The following is an 18,686-nucleotide window of genomic DNA, read 5'->3' on the forward strand; positions in this document are numbered from 1 at the left end:
AAAGAAGTCTCATTAAATTATAATCAGCAGAAGCTAAACAAGCCATGTGTTAAAGAAAATAAACCACCCAGAGATTTTACAAATGGGTCAAAGATGAAATACAACTTGTGGTTAGTGGCTTTTTCTAAAAAGATGAAAAGGAAAATAATAAAATATGGAAAGGAATAAAGTAAAGGTGGTTCAACATTAGGAGATCTCTTTATATAATTTACTACATCAACAAACAAAAGGAGAAAAAAGTATGTAAATAAATCTCTAAATGATTTTAAAAGGGAATTTGATAAGACCTACCATCTGTTTTTATAAAAACTACATAAAATAGACAGGTGCTAACATAATATAAAAATCCCTAAAAACAACAAAAGTATAGTAAGCATTGAGATGATGCAGTCATTTAAATTGAAAAAAAGACATGGATGCCTACCATTACTATCAATGGTTTACACATATTTTTAGAAGTTTTAGCTTGTGCAATAGGATAAGAAAATGAAGTCAGTGGTAAATACTAAACAAGATACATGTCCTATGATTATTTACATAGGAACCCTTAGAGACCTAACTAAAATTCACAGGAATCACAAAAAGAATTTGCCAGCATGCATGAAGAAAATATAGGTACATAAAACTAACAGATATTTTATTTGGAACAACATTAATTGAGAAGAAATAAAGTAATATGTCAGACACAGTAGCAAATGCACATACATGTATTTATACTCCTCTGAAAGGTATGGATCTATGTGAAGAAAACTGTAAAATCTTATTGAAGGAAATTAAACAAGATCTAAAAAAACAGATATATAAGGTGCCCCCAATTAAGAGAGCAATAATTTTAAAACAAAATCCTTCTGAAATTGTATAATTGTGGTACACTTGCAACTGGTGATCCCACTGAAAGTGGATAAAGTGGTAGTATAGAAGTTTACATAATAGAATATATATCTGAGTCAAGCCAAGAAAATTTAAAAAAGTAGTTAGAGGAAGATTCGATAGATTTACATGTTTAAAAAAGCAATGCACATACTAAAGACAAGGTAGAAAAATATTTTCAACACATGACAAAGGGTTAATATATCTGATGGACAAAGACACCAGCCTACTAATAAAATATGAGAAATAACCCCAAAGAAAATGGGCCTGAACAGGCAACTCAGGGAAGAGAAAATGAAAATGTCCAATGAACATATGAATACATAAAAGCAAAGTACAACATCAATGAGAAGCCATTTCTTCCCCATTAGTTTGGCAAACACAATTCCCTAAGTGATACAGCTGCATGAGAGAAGATTCAGGGAAAGATATTCATTGCTGGTGGAGCATGAATTGCTGAAGTCTTTTCAGAAAAGATCTGGCAGTATCTACCAAATTTTAAGATACGCTATAGATAGATCCAGCAGTCAGTCCCACTTTTGGGACCTATTCTATGGAAAGAAAAACACCAACATACATCTTATAAAAACAAGAGCTCCAGAATTTTCAGGGGTCTTCATTTTCCCCAGAGTAAAAGCCAAGTCCTTAACAGTGTTCAAAGGGCCTGAAATGATCCAGCCCTTATCTCCTCTCCCCTAGCTCACTTCTCTCTAGCCACACCCTCCTCTTTGCTCTTTCTTGACTACACCAGGCCCACTCTAGTCCTATAAAATTGGTGCTCGCTCTCTCCGCTGTGTGGCGTGTATTTTGTCCAAATATCCGCATGGTAAACTAACGCCTTCATCTCCTTAAGGCCTTCTCAATAAGGCCAGCTTTGACCAACCTACTTGAAATCTCTACCAGAGCCCACGTAGTTCTCTTTCTCTTTTCCATGTCCTTATCACTCCCTAACATACTAAATTAACTAATTTATCATTTTATTTAGTGTTATTATCTTATTCATATGTACATGTATATTCATTGTATGTATATGCCATAAACACAGGAATTTTGTCCCTTGGTTTTTCTTGAATACCTGATATATACAAGCTCCTAGTAAATATGTGTTGGTTAGAGACCCATACATACGAAAGTTTTTACTGAAGTATTGTTTTTTCATAGCAAAATACAGTGCTTGACCCCCCTAAACCTGAAAACAACCTGATTGTTCATTTGGCTGAATGGTTGAGTGAATTATGGTAAATCCATACTGCTACAATATTTCATACCTATTTATTTCTAGTAATTTGTATGCTAAGGCATAGTTTCATTGACTAATAAAAACATCATGTTCAGATTGCTATATTATGACTCCATTTTTTTTCTCAATGCATCGTTATTTATTAGAGGAAAAACAAAAGAAGAAAAACTACTTACATATCAAAAAATAGCTAAATATTTAAGTAAATTATGGTCAGTCCACATAGTGGAGAAAAACCCATTCGTGTGGACACAAAGAAAACAACTTGAATATCTAGCAACAGATGAATTACTATAGACATAAAATTAAATCTACACAGTCATTAGAAACAATTATATATGCCTGTAGTTATTGACATAGAAACCTATCTATGATGTATAACTATGTGAAAAAGCAGGTTATAAAAAATTGTAATATAACTTTTTAAACTGAAAAAGTCTCTTTGTGTTCACTTGCATAAACAAAAAAATCTGGAAGAACAAAAAAATACTCAGTGATTATTCCTCTGTGTAGTAGAAATACATGAGGTTTGCACTTGCTTTTTTGTGCCAATTCAGATGTCTAAGATTTTTTTTTTTTTGAGAGGGCATCTCTCATATTTATTGATCAAATGGTTGTTAACAACAATAAAATTCAGTATGGGGGGTATGACTCCATTTTTATACAAATCAAAATTATAAAAATCTTTATATGTATGTAAATGTTGGAAAAGGCATGGAATACTACATCCAAGGCTGTTAACACTGGCTTAGAGAAGAGTGTCAGAGTTCCACCCAATCCCCTTCAGATACCCTTTGATCATTTTTTGGTAACCTCGGAAGAAACAGAAATAGTAAAGCCTACAGAACAAGACTTTAGAGTATGTTTACTACCCTGACAGCTTAGGAGAAAATATTATTTCCTGCAACAATTAACAAAGAAATTTATAACATTAAAGTTGCATTTTCAAATTCAAAAGGTAGGCAAAAGAATAAAATATTTAGAAATAAATGGATTGTCAAGTCTTACATGTTAAAAACTACAAAACAATGTCAAGAAAAATTAAAGATCTAAAGAAATACAAGCACTCCATGTTCATGGACTGGAAGACACAATATTTTCAAGATAGAAATGCAATTCCTATCCAAATCCCAGCAGGCCTTTTTTCAGAACTTGAGAAGCTAATCCTAACCTTTATGTGGGAACGCAAAAGACGCAGATTAGCCAAAGAAATCTTGAGGAACAAAGTTGGGGGACTTACACTTTTTAATACTTATTATAAAGCTACATTAATCAAGACAATTATAGTGCTGGCATGAAAATAGATACATGGATCAACAGAACGGAATTAGAGTGAAAAAATAAACCCTTATCTTATTGGTCAATTGATTTTCGGCAAAAGTGCCTAGGCAACTGAAGGAGGAAAAGATAGTCTTTTCAACAGGTGCGAGGACATTTGAATATCCACATGCAAAAAGATTAATTTATACCTTTACCTCACACCATCCACAAAAATCAACTCAAAAGGCATCATAGAGCTCAGTGGAAGAGCAGGGCCAGTCTCAGGGGCATGTATCCTGTGCAGTCACACAAGGCCCTGTGCTTGCTTTAATGCCCTGCTTTTACTCTGTTTGGAATTCTTAAGGATTTGTAAACAAGGATTCCCCCTACCTTCATTTTTCACTGGGTAGCACAAATTATGTAGGATCCTGTGTTCAGAAGAAAATTATGTAAGTTTTCAAAGAATATATAGGAGAAAATCTCTGTGACTTCGGATTAGACAAAAAGGTAGCTGCAACACCAAAAGCGTAATTCATAAAAGAATAAACTGATAAATTGGAATTCAACAAATTTAAATCTTTTGTACTTCAAAAGACACCATTAAGAAAACAAAAGACTCTGCTACTTCTATAGGTTTTCTTCTTCCTTCCTAATTACAACTCTTAAGTAGAACTCGTGCCTCATATCGAAATTACTGAGTATCATAATTCTTCCAAGTGGTAAAGATACCTCAAGACAAATGCTGGGCATAGAAGCCACAGGGCATAAATTTGCAAAGAAGTAAAAAGCTAACCTTTTCAAACAATATTGCTTCTCTCTCACTTACCAACTTTACAGTTTTCCCTGTATGGCCCCGGAAGATGACTGGTTAGCCAGAGACGGGTAAGATTCCTCAAGGGAGAAACAACCTAAGACAGGCAAGGTCATGGGGGGGCCATCAGGTGAGAAACTGGGGATCAACAGAGGTGAGGCTCAGAACCTCACCCCCCTGTCTTGAGAGAAATCTTCTGCATCCGTGGATGTTTTGTTGCCCTTGTCTAGCTTGGATTAACATTTAGTCTACAGGCACACACCTGATCATCTACATTTGCCCTCTTACAGCACTAAACTATGTTTTCTACCTTTATCTTGCATCTACCTACCACTTCAGCATTTTATTAAAAATAATAATAATAATAATAATAATAATAATAATAAGGGAGAAATGTGAGATTCACATATAAATCAAGTATAAAAATCAAACGAATATTCATATTTGACCTGATTGTTTATAGTTCATAATGCGTGATTAAAACCGAAAGTTTCTGTGATGACTGCCCTTGCACTGTTCACCATGTAAGAACTTATTCACTATGTAAGAATTTGTTCACCATGTAAGAACTTGTTTGTTATGCTTCAGAAGATTGGAGACTGTTGAGAATTAGGCTTGGGGTTGATTAATGATTGTGCATTGAGTCCCCTATACAGAATTTTATTGTTGTTAACAACCATTTGATCAATAAATACGAGAGATACCCTCTCAAAAAAAAAAAAAAGAAAACAAAAGACTAGTCCCAGACTATGGAGAAAATATTAGCCAGTCATATTTTTAATAAATGACTTGTATACAGATATGTAAAGAATTGTCATAACTCAATAATTAGACAAAGAACCCAATTATAAGATAGGTTAATGATTTGAACAGCTATTTTCCCAGAGATACATGGAAGGTAATAAACATGTGACAAGATGCTCAATGTCATTAGTCATTAGGGAAAAAGCAAATTAAAGCTAAAATGAGATACCAATGCATTCCACTGGATTGGCTACAATCAAAGACATAAAATAAGTTTTAGCATGATTGCAGAAAGACTGGAACCCTTATACATTGCTGGTGGGACTATAAAACGGTCCTTTGGAAACATCATGAGATAGTTTCTCAAAAAGTTAAGCATAGTGTTACATATGACAAAATAATTTCATTCCCAGGTATCTACATATGAAAACATATGTCTACACAAGACTCATATGCAAATATTCATGACAGCATTTTCCCTAATAGCCAAAAAGTGGAAACAATCCTAATGTTCATCAACAGGTGAATGGATAAATGAAATGTGGTAAATTGATCCAATGGAGTACTACTCAGCAATAAAAAGGAATGAATTACTGATACATGCTACAACATGCATGAACCTCAAAAATATTATGCTCAGTGAAAGAAGCCAGATGCACAAGACCATATAATGTATTGTTCTATTTATATGAAATATCCAGAAAAAAGGGAAATCTACAGAGACAGATAGTAGATTAGTGGTTACCTAGGGCTGGGGGAGAGTAATGGGGATTGATTACAAATAGCATTAAGTAAATTTTGTGAAGTAATGAAATGTTCTAAACTTAGATGTGGTGATGACTGCAAAACTATCAATTTACCAAAAATGACTGAATTGTACACTTAAAATGGGTGAATTTTATAGTATGTAAATGATACTTCATTAAAAATGTTTAAAAAATTAACATAGGCAGTTAATAGCTGAAAAGACTCAGTTGAAGAAAAGTCAGTTAACTACATTTTCTTTCTGGAATGTAAGAAAAGAGAAGATATAGAAAATATTAAAAACATTAAGATATACTGCATAATCTGGTGTTTCAAAATTCGGCCAATGGGAATTCCAGGAAAGAGGAGAAAGAAGGAGAACAAGGCAATGACATTAAAGGGGGAAAATGTCTCAGAATGGAAGCTAGAACTTTGGATTAAAAGGCCACCAAATGCAGAGAATAAATATTGAAAACCTATATACCTAGATATATTTTGATGAAAATCTAGAACATCAAGGATAATAAACAAATAATAAAGTTTCCAGAAGGTAAAAGCAACAAGGAATGAAAACCTGATGGAAGTTGGAATTTTCATATGCAAAACTGGATGTAGAGAGGCAATGAAGAAAAATGTGCAAATTTTTTAAGTGAAAAATCATTTTGAATCTTAATTCTAAGCACAGCCAAATATTCATTCATGTATAAAAGTCAAATGGAGATATTTTCAGACCGCACGGACTCAGAAAATTTATGGAGGGAATAAGAAGAAAAAGAGAAATAAAACCAAGTTCCAGTTTTTAACTTAGGAAAAGATACCAAATAACTCTAGACACTGAGAGAACAATACAAGCCTAAGTGTGTTTATTAAAAATGCAATTTCAATTTAAAAGAATAAGAAGATATTGCTTCCAGTGAATTGGAGGCAAAATATGGAGCATAGGAAATACAGCCCATTCAAAAACAGGTTAAGAAAGAGGGTGGGAGAATAAGAAGAAATTCTTGTAAAGACCAAGAATAATTAAGATCAGCAGCAGTAAATACAAAGACACTACGTGATAGAAATGAATGTTAATGGAATCAACTGACATAAAATACAGAAATATATATTTTGGCTAGGAAACAAATTTCAGCTATACTCTTTTTTTAAATTGAGGTAAAATTGGTATATGATGTATTAGTATCAGGTATACAACATAATAATTTTATATTCATATACACTGCAAAGTGATCACCACAACAAGTCTAGTTCTCATCCATCACCATACAACTGTCCCCCTTCACCCATCTGCCTACCCCTGCCAACCCACTTCCTCTCCGATAACCGCAACTCTGTTATCTGTATCTATGAATTTTGTTTTGTTTAATTTGTTTGGTTGGTTTTCTTAGATTCCACATGAAAGTGAAATCATAGGGTATTTTTCTTTCTCTGACTATTTCACTTAACATAATACCCTCTAGGTCCATCCATGTTGTTACAAATAGCAAGACTTCATTCTTTTTTTATGGCTGGGTAATATACAATATAATATGTAGTATACAATATATATTACTATTTATAGTATAATATATATATTATCAGTCACATCTTCTTTCTCCATTCATCCATTGATGGACAACACTTAGATTGCTTCCATAACTTGGCTATTGTAAATAATGCTGCAATGAACATAGGGGTGCATATGTCTTTTTGAATTAGTGTTGTTGTTTTCTTCAGATAAATACCTAGAAGTAGAATTGCTGGATCATAGATAGTTCTGTTTTTAATTTTTTGAGGAACTTCCATACTGTTTCCCATAGCGGCTAAACCAATTGACATTCCCACCAGCAGGGTAGGAGGTTCTCTTTTCTCCACATCCTCACCGGCACTTGTTGTTTCTTGTCTTTTTGATAGAAGCCATTCTGACAGGTGTGAGGCGATAGCTCATTGTGGTTTTGATCTGCATTTCCCTGATAATTAGTGATGCTGAACATCTTTTCATGGGCCTGTTGGCTATATACATGTTTTCTTTGGGAAAGTATCTATTTAGATCCTCTAATTTTTAATTGGATTGTTTGGGGCTTTCTGCTTTGAGTTGTTTGAGTTCTTTATGTATTTTGGATATTAACCCCCAATCATATATATGATTTGAAAAAATTTTCCCCCATTCAGCAGGTTGTCTTTTCATTTTGTTGGTGGCTTCTTCCTCTGTGCAGAAGCTTTTTGGTTTGATGTCTTCCCATTTGTTTATTTTTGTTTTTACTTTTGGAGTCAGATACAAAAATTCAACACCAAGACCAATGTCAAGGAGGTTACCACCTATGTTTTCTTCTAGGAATTTTATGGTTTCAGGTCTTGCATTCAAGTCTTTGATCCATTTGAGGTAATTTTGTATATGCTATATTCTACTTACATGGAACATATAACTCAGCTCAACAAAATTGAAAATAAAGGGATTGGAAAAGACATGGAGATGCCTCAAAAATGTTTTGCATTAAGCCACAAAAGAAATTATACAACAGACTCTCAAATTAACATCTTAAGGGACACATTTTCAAACCACATATGATAAGATTAGAATGAACAATAAAATCAGAATAAACCAGGACAAAGGAAGATTTCCCCCAATCTTATCCACTGAGAAATTTTCAAAGCTTCTTCTAAACAGTCCTTAGTTTAAAGAGCAAATCAAAATAGAAAATTCAGATAATTAAGAAATAAACTCCAATGAAAACAAATATAAACCACAGACATACCCAAAGTGGTATAGAAATGAATATTCATGGCCTAAGATGCATTTATTACAAAGAATATTGAAAAATAAATTAAGCTTTAAATCAAGATATTAAAAAATATCAAGGTAATCTCCCCAAGGACGTTGACTGCAAAGAGGAAAGACAAAAATACATATATGATAATAAAAGGCAGGGTTTAATTAAATCTCAAACAAAAAATAAGAGTGAAGGATCAATACAACCAAAAGGTGATTCTTTGAAGAGAACAACAAAATAGAAAGTTTGACCAAGAAAACAAAAGAAAGACACAAATAAACAATGATAGGAATAAGGAAAATAATATGTCTATAATTAAGGAAAAGATGAAAATGGTATAAATGAAATCCTGTGTATTTATCTACAAATAAGTATGAAAATCTAGAAAAAATGGTTACATTTTAGGAAAATATGAATGACCAAAACCGAGAATTAATATGAGAATTAAATAGAACTAAAAGTAATAGAGGAAATGTATAATGTGCTTCCAGACCTACCTTAACCCTTGCATCTCTCCACACCCACACACACAGATGTCAGTTTCGAAGAGTTTTATGGGTAATTTCCAGCAATCCTTCAAGAAACAGAAAATTTCCATATTAAAAAAACCATTCCAACACATTTTCTTAAAAAATTTCAAATCACTCCAAATTATCATAAGTCTACTGCATTTCTGTTATCAAAACCAGATAAATACAAGATAAATGAAAATCCTCAACCAAGTATTGATAAACAGATTCAATAATACATTAAAAGTATCATATACCATGATCAAGTGGGATCTATTCCAGGGAAGCAAAGATGGTTAGATACCCACAAATCAATCAATCTGATACACCACATAAACAAAATGAAGGATAAAAATCACATGATCATATCAATGGATACAAAATAAGTATTTGACAAGGTTCACCATCCATTTGTGATGAAAACTCTCAAAGAGGGTATAGAAGGAATATATCTCCACAAAATAAAGGCATATGTGACAAACTCAAAGTTAACATCATACTCAGTAGTGAAAAGATGGAAGCCTTTCTGCTAAAATCAGGAAAAAGATGAGATGCCTGTTCTCACCACTTACAGTTGCATCAATAAAAAAAAAAAATACCGAGGAACAAATTTAAAGAACAAGGTGAAATATCCATACTCTGAAAATTTTAAGACACTGATAAAGGAAATAACAGAAATAAACAATAAGTAGAAATAAATAGACACAAATAAACAGAAAAATACACCATGCACATGGATTGGAAGAATCGATATAATTAAAATACTTATATTACCCAAAGCCATATATAGATTCAATGTAATCCCTACTAAAATACCAATAGCTTTTTTCACAGAATTAGAACAAATAATCTTAAAATTTGTTTGCAACCATAAAAGACCCCACAACGCCAAAGCAATATTGAGAAAGAATGAAGCTGGAGATATCATGCCACAGATTTCAAGCTATACTATAAAGATATAGTAATTACAACAATATGGTACAGGGACAGAAACAGATGCATAGAACCATGGGAAAGTATAGGGAGCCCAGAACTAAACCCACATTTATGTGATCAATTAATCTATGATAAAGGAGGAAATAACATAAAATTGAGAAAAGGTAGCCTCTTCAATAAATGGTATTGGGAAAACTGGATAGCTACATGCAAAAGAATGAAACTGGACCACATTCTTATAACATATACAAAAATGAACTCAAAATAGATTTAAGACCTAAGTGTAAGACCGGAAACTATAAAACTCCTAAAAGAAAACATAGGCAATACGCCTTGGATATCAGTTTTTAGCAATATTTTTTGGATCTGTTTCCTTAGGCAAGGCAACAAAAGCAGAAATATGTGAGACTACATCAAACTAAAAAGCTTTTGCGCAGTAAAGAGGACTATCAACAAAATGAAAAGGCAACCTACCAAATGGCAGAGGATATATGCAAATCATACAGCCAATAAGGGGTTAACATCCAAAATAGAAAAAGAACTCTTATAATTTAACACCAAAAAAGCAAACAATATGAATAAAAAATGGGCAAAGAATCTAAATAGACACTTTTGCAAAGAAAACATACAGATGGTTGACAGACACATGGTAAGATGCCCATCACAAATCATCAAGGAAATACAAATCAAAACCACAAGATATCAACCTGTATCAGTCAGAGTGACTAATATCAATGAGATAAGAAGTAACCAGTGTTGGCAAGGATGTGCAGAACAGGGAACCCTTAGACATTGTGGTGGGAATGTAAAGTGGTACAGCCATGATGGAAAACTGTATGGATGTTCCTCAAAAAATTACAAATAGAAATAACTAGAAATAACCATGCAATCCAGCTATTCCACTTCTGGTATTTATCTGATGAAAATGAAACACTAATTTGAAAAGATATATGCCTCTTTATTCTCATTGCTGCATTATTTATAATAGCCAAGATAATGGAAGCAACTTGTGTCCATTGATAGATGAATGGATAAAGAAGATGTCACATACACACACACACACACACACACACACACACACACACAATAGAATATTACTCAGCCATAAAGAAAGAAATCCTAGTATTTGTAACAACATGGATCAACCTAGAGTGTATTATGTTAAGTGAAATAAGTAAGACACAGGAAGATAAATACCATATGATTTCACTTAGAGGTGGAATATAAAAAACAAAAGAAATGAACAGACAAAACAGAAATAGATTCATAAATACAGAGAACAGACTGATGGTTGCCATGGGGGAAGGGGATGAGCTAAATAGGTGAAGGGGTTTAAGAGCTACAAGTTTCCAATTATTAAAAAAAGAATAAGTCACAGGGATGTAAAGTACAGCATAGGGAGCATAATCAATAATATTGCAATAACTTTATGGTGACAGATGGTAAGTAGATTTATGGTGGTGTTCATCTCATAATGTATATAAATGCTGAAAAACTGTTGTACACATGAAACTAACATAATATTGTATATCAACTATACTTCCATAAAACTCACCAATTCAAGAAACTCTACAAACCCCAAAATGATAAATGCAAAAAAAAAATCAATCAAAAAACCAAAACCCAACACCAAACAAATCTAGACTTACTGCAGTAAAAATGCTAAGACAAAAATCTCAGAGGCATTCAGAGGAAAACCTCCTGAGCCTCAACCAAGCTTCAAGCTATACACTTTGAAACGAGGCAGTTAACCAACCAACCACTGTACAATGACAGTAAGTTTCTGGCGTGACGGGACAGGATTCTAAAAACCTCAGTCTCCCCAGCTGTCACAAGCAGTACAGCTTTCTAGCAAAATAAAAGCTGGAAAAATCTTTAAAAAATGTTACTGAAGAGATGAAAGTACAGCTAAGGATTAACCCAGCAAAAGCAAACAGAAGGCCAGAACTGGAGAGGTAGCGAGCACAGCACTACTTAGGACTGGAGGGTATTTGCTGATCCCAAAGACTCAGAATCTCAGGATGCACAGCCTCAGGACTGAGAGGGATAGAAAGAATCCTGAGTCCACCCAGGGTGGAGAGCCCCGCAGGAGCCCAGACCATGACTGGCCTCCTTCACAGTGAAAACAAAGTGGAGGGGACATCTCTGGCCTGGAATTGCCTTTCCAGTGAACCACTTGGGTTCTTCAGGTTCTGAGCCTGTGTTAAAGCATTTCTGGACTGGCTGTACCCTGGATGTAGCAAACAAATGCTTTCCAAAGGCTAGTACCTTCACTGCAATCTTGTACTTTACCTATAAATAGATTTTCCAAGTACAATGCTAGTATCCAATCAAAGATGACTAGCAAAATAAGCAAAATAATCTTTGTGAATAGAGTGTGGAAAGGGACAAACAGTCACTTTATAGTGGAGAAGCCTGGCACCCACCACCTTAACCAAATGCTCAAGGTCCACATCCCTGCTGAACTCAGGGTGATATGCCCCTGACATGCCGTGACGGAGAGCCACTTCACTTCTCTGGTCTTCTTTCATAAAGCCCGAAACCCTACCTAACATGTGAAAAACAGCAAGATAAACCCAAAGTGAAAGGTGTTCTACAAAATGCCTGTCAAGGACATGAGAGACAAGGAAAGACTAAGAACTGTCACAGACCGGAAGAGAAGAGGTGGCAGGATGGCTAGATGCAGTGTGGTGTCTTGGATTGAATCCTGTAACTGAAAACCAACAATAATGGAAAAACTGATGAAACTGGGATTTAGTTAGCAGTGATGTACTGGTACCGGTTTTTTAGTTTGACAAACATACAACAGCAATGTAAGAGGATAATGTTACAGAAAAATGAAACTGGGTGTGCAGTATACAGAAACAGTATACCAACTTTGCAACTTGTCTGTAAATATAAAATTATTCCATAATAAAAAATTTATTTTAAAAAATCTTTGTGCATGAAAACTGGCAGAAACATCAGAAAAAAGGGCCATGAACTCTCACATACTGAAAGTATGAGGACCTAATAAATGTATTCAGCAAAGTTGCAGGATACAAAATTAATATACAGAAATCTGTTGCATTCCTATATACTAACAAAGAACTAGCAGAAAGAGAAATCAGGAAAACAATTCCATTTACAATTGCATCAAAAAGAATAAAATACCTAGAAATAAACCTAACCAAGTAAGTAAAAGACTTATACTCTGAAGACTATAAGACACTCATGAGAGAAATTAAAGAAGACATAAGTAAGTGGAAATCTATTCCATGCTTATGGATAAGAAGAATTAATATTGTCAGAATGATCATCCTGCCAAAAGCAGTCTAGTGGTTCCATGCAATCTCTATCAAAAAACCAACAGCATTCTTCAATGACCTAGAACAAATAGTTTTAAAATTCATATGGAATCACAAAGGACCCTGAATAGCCAAAGCAATCTTGAGAAAGAACAAGCTCCCTGACTTCAAGCTCTACTACAAAGCTACAATAATCAAAACAATTTGGTACTGGCAGAAAAACAGACCCACAGATCAATGGAACAGAATAGAGAGCCCAGGTATAAACCCACACATATATTGTCAACTAATATATGATAAAAGAGCCATGAATATGCAATAGATAGATGAATGGATAAAGAAGATGTGGTACATATACACAATGGAATATTATCCAGCCATAAAAAGAAAAGAAATTCTTCCATTTACAACAACATGGATGGATCTAGAAGGTATTATGCTCAGTGAAATGAGTCAGGTGGAAAAGACAAATACCACATGATTTCACTTATTTGTGGAATATAAATACAAAGCAAAACAAAATGAACAAAACAGCAGTAGACCCATAGACACTGCGAAGGGACTGGAGGTTACTATGGGAGAGGGGTTGTGGTGGTTGGGTGGGGAGGTTAAGCAGAATAAAGGGGCACAAAAATTCTCAGTCATAATGTAGGTTGGTCACAGGGATGGTAGTGATGCTGTAACATCTTCCTATGTTGACAGATAGTAGCTGTACTAGTGGGGGGAAGGATTTATTAATATGGGTGACCACTGAATAAATGTGTTGCATACTTGAAACTAATGTAAGATTGTATGTCAACTATACTTGAATAAAAAAACTCTAAGATCAGATACCAAACTATAAACAGCAAAAAATAAAGGAATCAGATGCTAACTATAAAACTTCTTTAATTTGTGTAAGTCTTTTATTAAAAAAGAAAACCTACAGCAAACATCATCCACATTTGTGCAATGATAAAAGCTTTCCTCTTGGACTGGGATCAAGATACAGATGGTTACTAACACTGCTTGTTTTCACTATCTACAAAAGTCCTTGCCCACAGAGTAAGGCAAGAAAGAGAAGCAATTGGTATAAGGATTGGACTGGAAGAAACAAACCTGTCACTATGATTATAATTTACATTATGTAAATCCATATGTACATATATGTAAAAGTTATTATAATTAAAAAGCACTTCACAAAGTTTCAGTTGATTTTTATATCTTAGTAATGAGCAGAAAGTTGATTTTAAATTATGTTGATTTGATAGCATAAAGATATCAAGTATCTACGAATAAATCTAGCAGAAGAGTTAAGACCTCTAGGCAGAAAAATACTTTTTTTTCTAGAAGATATTTTAACATTGGTTATATACATTACCATATTAATAAGCGAGAAGACACAATATTATCAAGATGTCAACTCTCTTCAAATGGATCTATAGATTCAATGCAGTCCCAAACAGACTCCCAGCAAGATCCTGACGAGGTGATTTGGAGATGGAAAGGAATGCCAAGATGCTTTGGAAGTAGTAAAGGGGGTGGGAAAATTACTCTCGCAGGTATCAGTAGTTCACACGAAACCGTCCTCTCTAGGACAGTCGGTACTGCGCAAGGAGATCCCCTGGAGTATGTGGTCACTTGGTTAATGAGCGGGACAGCACTGTAGATAGTCAAGAAAGAATGGCTTAAGCAATTAGAGGTTCCTCAGAAAGAATTGATAAGAAAAAAAATAGAGCCTTCCAATTGTATATCAGATGGGAGGCAACTGGGTCTCAGATGAGACAGGAGGCTTGAAAATCAAACAAAAATAGGCGCCCAGATTAAGACTGTGTAAACTAGGGGTCAGGGCGGCTGCACTCTCCAGCATGAGAGAAACGGGCTGTAAAACCATGGCGGGCACATGCGAAAGAAAGTGAAGTCATACAGAAGCCAAACCGCAGACAGAGCCAGTGGGGAAGAAAACCTAGCGGATGAAGAACTCAGCGCCAGGTCACTCGGCACCATAAACCTGAGAACAAGAGCAGGAGGACGGAATGACGGGATAAGAAAACGTGGTTCGAAGGGAGGCTTGCAGAGCTGTAGAACTCAAATTAAGACCTGCCCTCCAAGTAGACCTAGTAACTTAAAAAAACTAGAAATAACAAGAGACTGAACAACAACTAAAAATTAAGTAATTGTCGTGGAAGAAAAGTTAAGAGACAACTACTATGAACAGAAAGTAAAAAGCTAAAGACATGAAAATTTAGAGGCCAATAAAAGCTATGAAGGCTAAAGCTGCTCCAGCAGGAGAATAGTTTTGCCCAAGATTGAAAAAGAAAAAGGTTTTGGAGATATTAGAGAAGAAACTTTCCCTGAAATAAAGGCAGAATTGAGTCTTGCATCTCAGGAACACAGAACTATGGTTGGCAGTGTACATGGAATTCATTAGTAATTTTCTGCATTGCTTCATTTATTTTATTTTATAAAATTAATACTATAATATCTCTACATTAAAAAGAGCAAAAAGTACGTCTATTTTATAAAATCAATATTATAATATGTCTCTATACCATAAAGTTTAGGCTTTAGTAAACTAAAGTCACCCTAAACAAAGTTAAAAGGCGAGGAAAATATATTTATAACTCTCAGAATATTTAGCAAATTCTTCCTTATCATTAAAGAAAGGACAGTCATTTCAGCTGAATAACACTGGCAACAAATAAACCAGTGGTTCATAGGAGAGGAAATTTAAGTGGCCAATAAACATGAAAAATTGATGGACTAACAGTTACTGAAGGGAAAGGGGTCTGGGGAGTGTGGGGGGAAGGGAGGGATAAGGGGATTAGGGGGTATTATGATCAGCACACATAATGTGGGGGGGCACAGGGAAGGCAGTACAACACAGAGAAGACAAGTAGTGACTATAGCATCTTACTGTGCTGATGGACTGTGACTGTAATGGGGTGGGGGTGGGGACTTGATAATGGGGGAAATCTAGTAACCATGTTGCTCATGTGATTGTATATTAATGATACCATAATAAAAAAAACATGGAAAACTGTTCAACCTCCATGTAATCAGGAAAATGCACATTAAAACAAGATGCAACTCTTTTATCTACCCCCTTTGTGAAGTCTGGGTATGTGAAGTCTCATTTGCTCTTGGTAGGAGAATATATTGGTTCAGCTGCTTAGGCAGCTTGGATCTGTAAACAAGGGTAAACATTAGTACCCTTTGCCTCAACAATTCCACTTTTTTTTAGTCATTGACACAAGACAAATACTTGTAAATGTGCAAAGACATAAAGAAATAGATAATCGTTGCTTACAACAGTGATTGGTTAAAGTGAACAACTGAAAATAACCTAAATGTTCATTAGTGGGGACAGGGAGTAGGGGAATGGTTCAAAAATTATGGTACATCGATTCTATGGAAGTCAACAGCATGTAGCTATTAAAAAGAATGAAATAGATCTACGTGATTACTAAGGTGGTCTCTATGATTGTCACAGGTTAAGTGCAAAATGCAAAGTGGCATATACAATATAATCCCATTGATTAAAAAGCAAGACACAAATTATGTATTTAGGAAAATATGTTATATGTGTAAATGCACAGGAAAAGATCTGGCAGGCTGTGCGTGCAATACTTTCCAAGACCTGGATGGATTGGAAGCTGCAGTGGGGGGTAGGTGGGGAACGGGCCTTTTTGTTTATTTATACTTCCATTTTGTTTGAAATGTTATGAAGAAAAATATGTAATATATTTATTTGTATTAAAAAATAAAAATTTTAAAAATATTTGGTAATGTTATTTCTCATCACTAGAGAAAAGATAGGATTTGTACCCTGGTCCTTGTCAGAGGTATAATCCTTTCCAGAACAGAAAATCAAAGGAAAAATGAAAACAGCCTGCATGCGTCTTTGGCTGGCTGGAACCTTTCTCTTCCTTTTACTTGATTTGATCAGAATCACCGCAGGAAGCCAGACCCCCAGCCAGACATGTGAGCAGCGTCAGACCCAAACAACACGTTCACGGACAGGTATCAGACCACAGCACCCGGGTTTGGACACAAGTCCTGTGTTTACCCTGACTTTTCTGTTTTCTAAACTGTGTTCCTTGAAATGATCTACGTAAAGATAGACTGGGCCTGGGAGAACAGAGAGGGTTCAGAGGTCAAGAGGAAATAACAGCTCCCTCCTGCAGGCCTCCCAAAGGACAGCCACAGGCCTGTCAGCTGAGCAGCAGTTGTGAAGCAATTATGCGTGCTGTGGCCGGCAGGCTGGGCTCACACCAGCAAGCCACCCGCTGCCGTTCAGCAATCCCATTTCCTCATCACACATTCCTGTAACTTATTACATTGCAAGTGAGGTTTAATTTAGTATCTAAGCCAAAGACCCCGACGAGCATGGCCGGAGAGAAAGGGTGGAGGGAGGAAGGTAAAGACTGACCTGGTGCTGAGGTTGACGCCCCCGTGAGCCATCTTCCAGCCTGGGCCCTGAGCTTGGCCTGGGGCCCCTCCGGTCCCCACAGCCTGGGTACAGGGTGCTGAGCAGGAAGTCTGCGAGCTCACTGGCCAGAGAGGACTCCGCCCAAAAGGGGAAAGGAGAAGTGAAAGTATCTCGGTGTCTCCCTCCTCCGGCAGCTGCCGGGCTCAGGGCCTGGAGGGCCAGGGAAGGAGGACCCCGGGGGACAAGCTCAGGCGTCTGTGTGAGCCTGCTGTCCTCAGCTGCCACTGCCTTCTGAGAAGGTATCAGGGTAGAATACGGGGTTGGGGGTGTAAACTCCAAGTTTGCCCCTTCCTCCTGACGAGCTGACTCTGGGGGGGAAACAGGGATAGTCCCAAGCACCCAATCTTCTCTCCTGCCTTGCATCCCACTGAGTCAGCCTCCGGACACGGGGCTGGAGACAGCCATGCGCAGCATCGCCAATCCAGCAGAATGTTCTTGGCATTCCTGGAAGTCCGCCAGAGATGAGAAAGAAATCTGCAAGGCCCTGGGGCCAGAGGCTGGAGACAATGGTTAACATCTTAGGTGCCAGGGTGTGAGGTGCGCTGACTGTGGGCCAGCTCCAGGGACGACCGGGAGAAACCTGGACAGAAGGCACGGGGAGGCTGAAAGGGCGGCTCCCTCTGGGTGGAGGTGGAGCTCAGCACCAGAGGACCTGGACACGAGAGGGAGGCGACCCCAGCTGGGAGGGTGACCCTCGACCTTGGAGTTGGGGCTGCCCACAGATTGTTCATCTTGATTCAGAGTCATCGTGCCACAAAGGATGGGAAGTGGCCAGGAAGACTTACTCGCGGTCAGCAGAGAAGCAAATGAAATGAGAAAATGCAGGGAACACAGTTTCTACCCTCTTTCTGCTTCAGTTCTTTCTGTCCCTCCAAGGAGCAAACATCAGCCTGGTTGGGAGAGATTCCAGGACACTGATGAGGACACCTTGTCTGGTGCGTAGGGTCTCTGTGTTGAGCAGGTGCCTCTGGCCCTCTCTCCCTGCCTCTCTCTCTCTCCTTCTCCCCTTCACCTTGTGGACAAAGAGACCAGAGAGCTGAGTCTCTGTTGGGCATGGCTGTCCT

At 36.5% G+C, this 18,686-nt stretch overlaps 1 protein-coding gene across 12 annotated transcripts in view; it reads right to left on the minus strand.

Moving 5' to 3' along the window:
* Positions 1-18,000, minus strand: part of SP100 (SP100 nuclear antigen) — a 65,781-nt gene extending 47,781 nt beyond the window's left edge. For 11 of the 12 annotated variants that reach the window (XR_012123472.1, XR_005055769.2, XM_036997826.2 and 8 more), the window contains exons 1-2: positions 17,563-18,000; positions 8,917-8,993 (exon numbers count right to left, since the gene is read on the minus strand). Coding sequence is in view for 9 of the 12 variants with exons in the window: in XM_036997826.2 (XP_036853721.2) it covers positions 8,917-8,993; positions 17,563-17,985 (500 nt within the window). In the remaining 3 variants the exon portion in view is untranslated. The remainder of the gene's footprint in view (positions 1-8,916; positions 8,994-17,562) is intronic. The other variant, XM_036997829.2, reaches the window with a different exon arrangement.
* Positions 18,001-18,686: the final 686 nt, after the last annotated feature.

This window comes from Manis javanica, chromosome 12 (genome assembly GCF_040802235.1).
Source record: "Manis javanica isolate MJ-LG chromosome 12, MJ_LKY, whole genome shotgun sequence".
Lineage (NCBI taxonomy): Eukaryota > Metazoa > Chordata > Mammalia > Pholidota > Manidae > Manis > Manis javanica.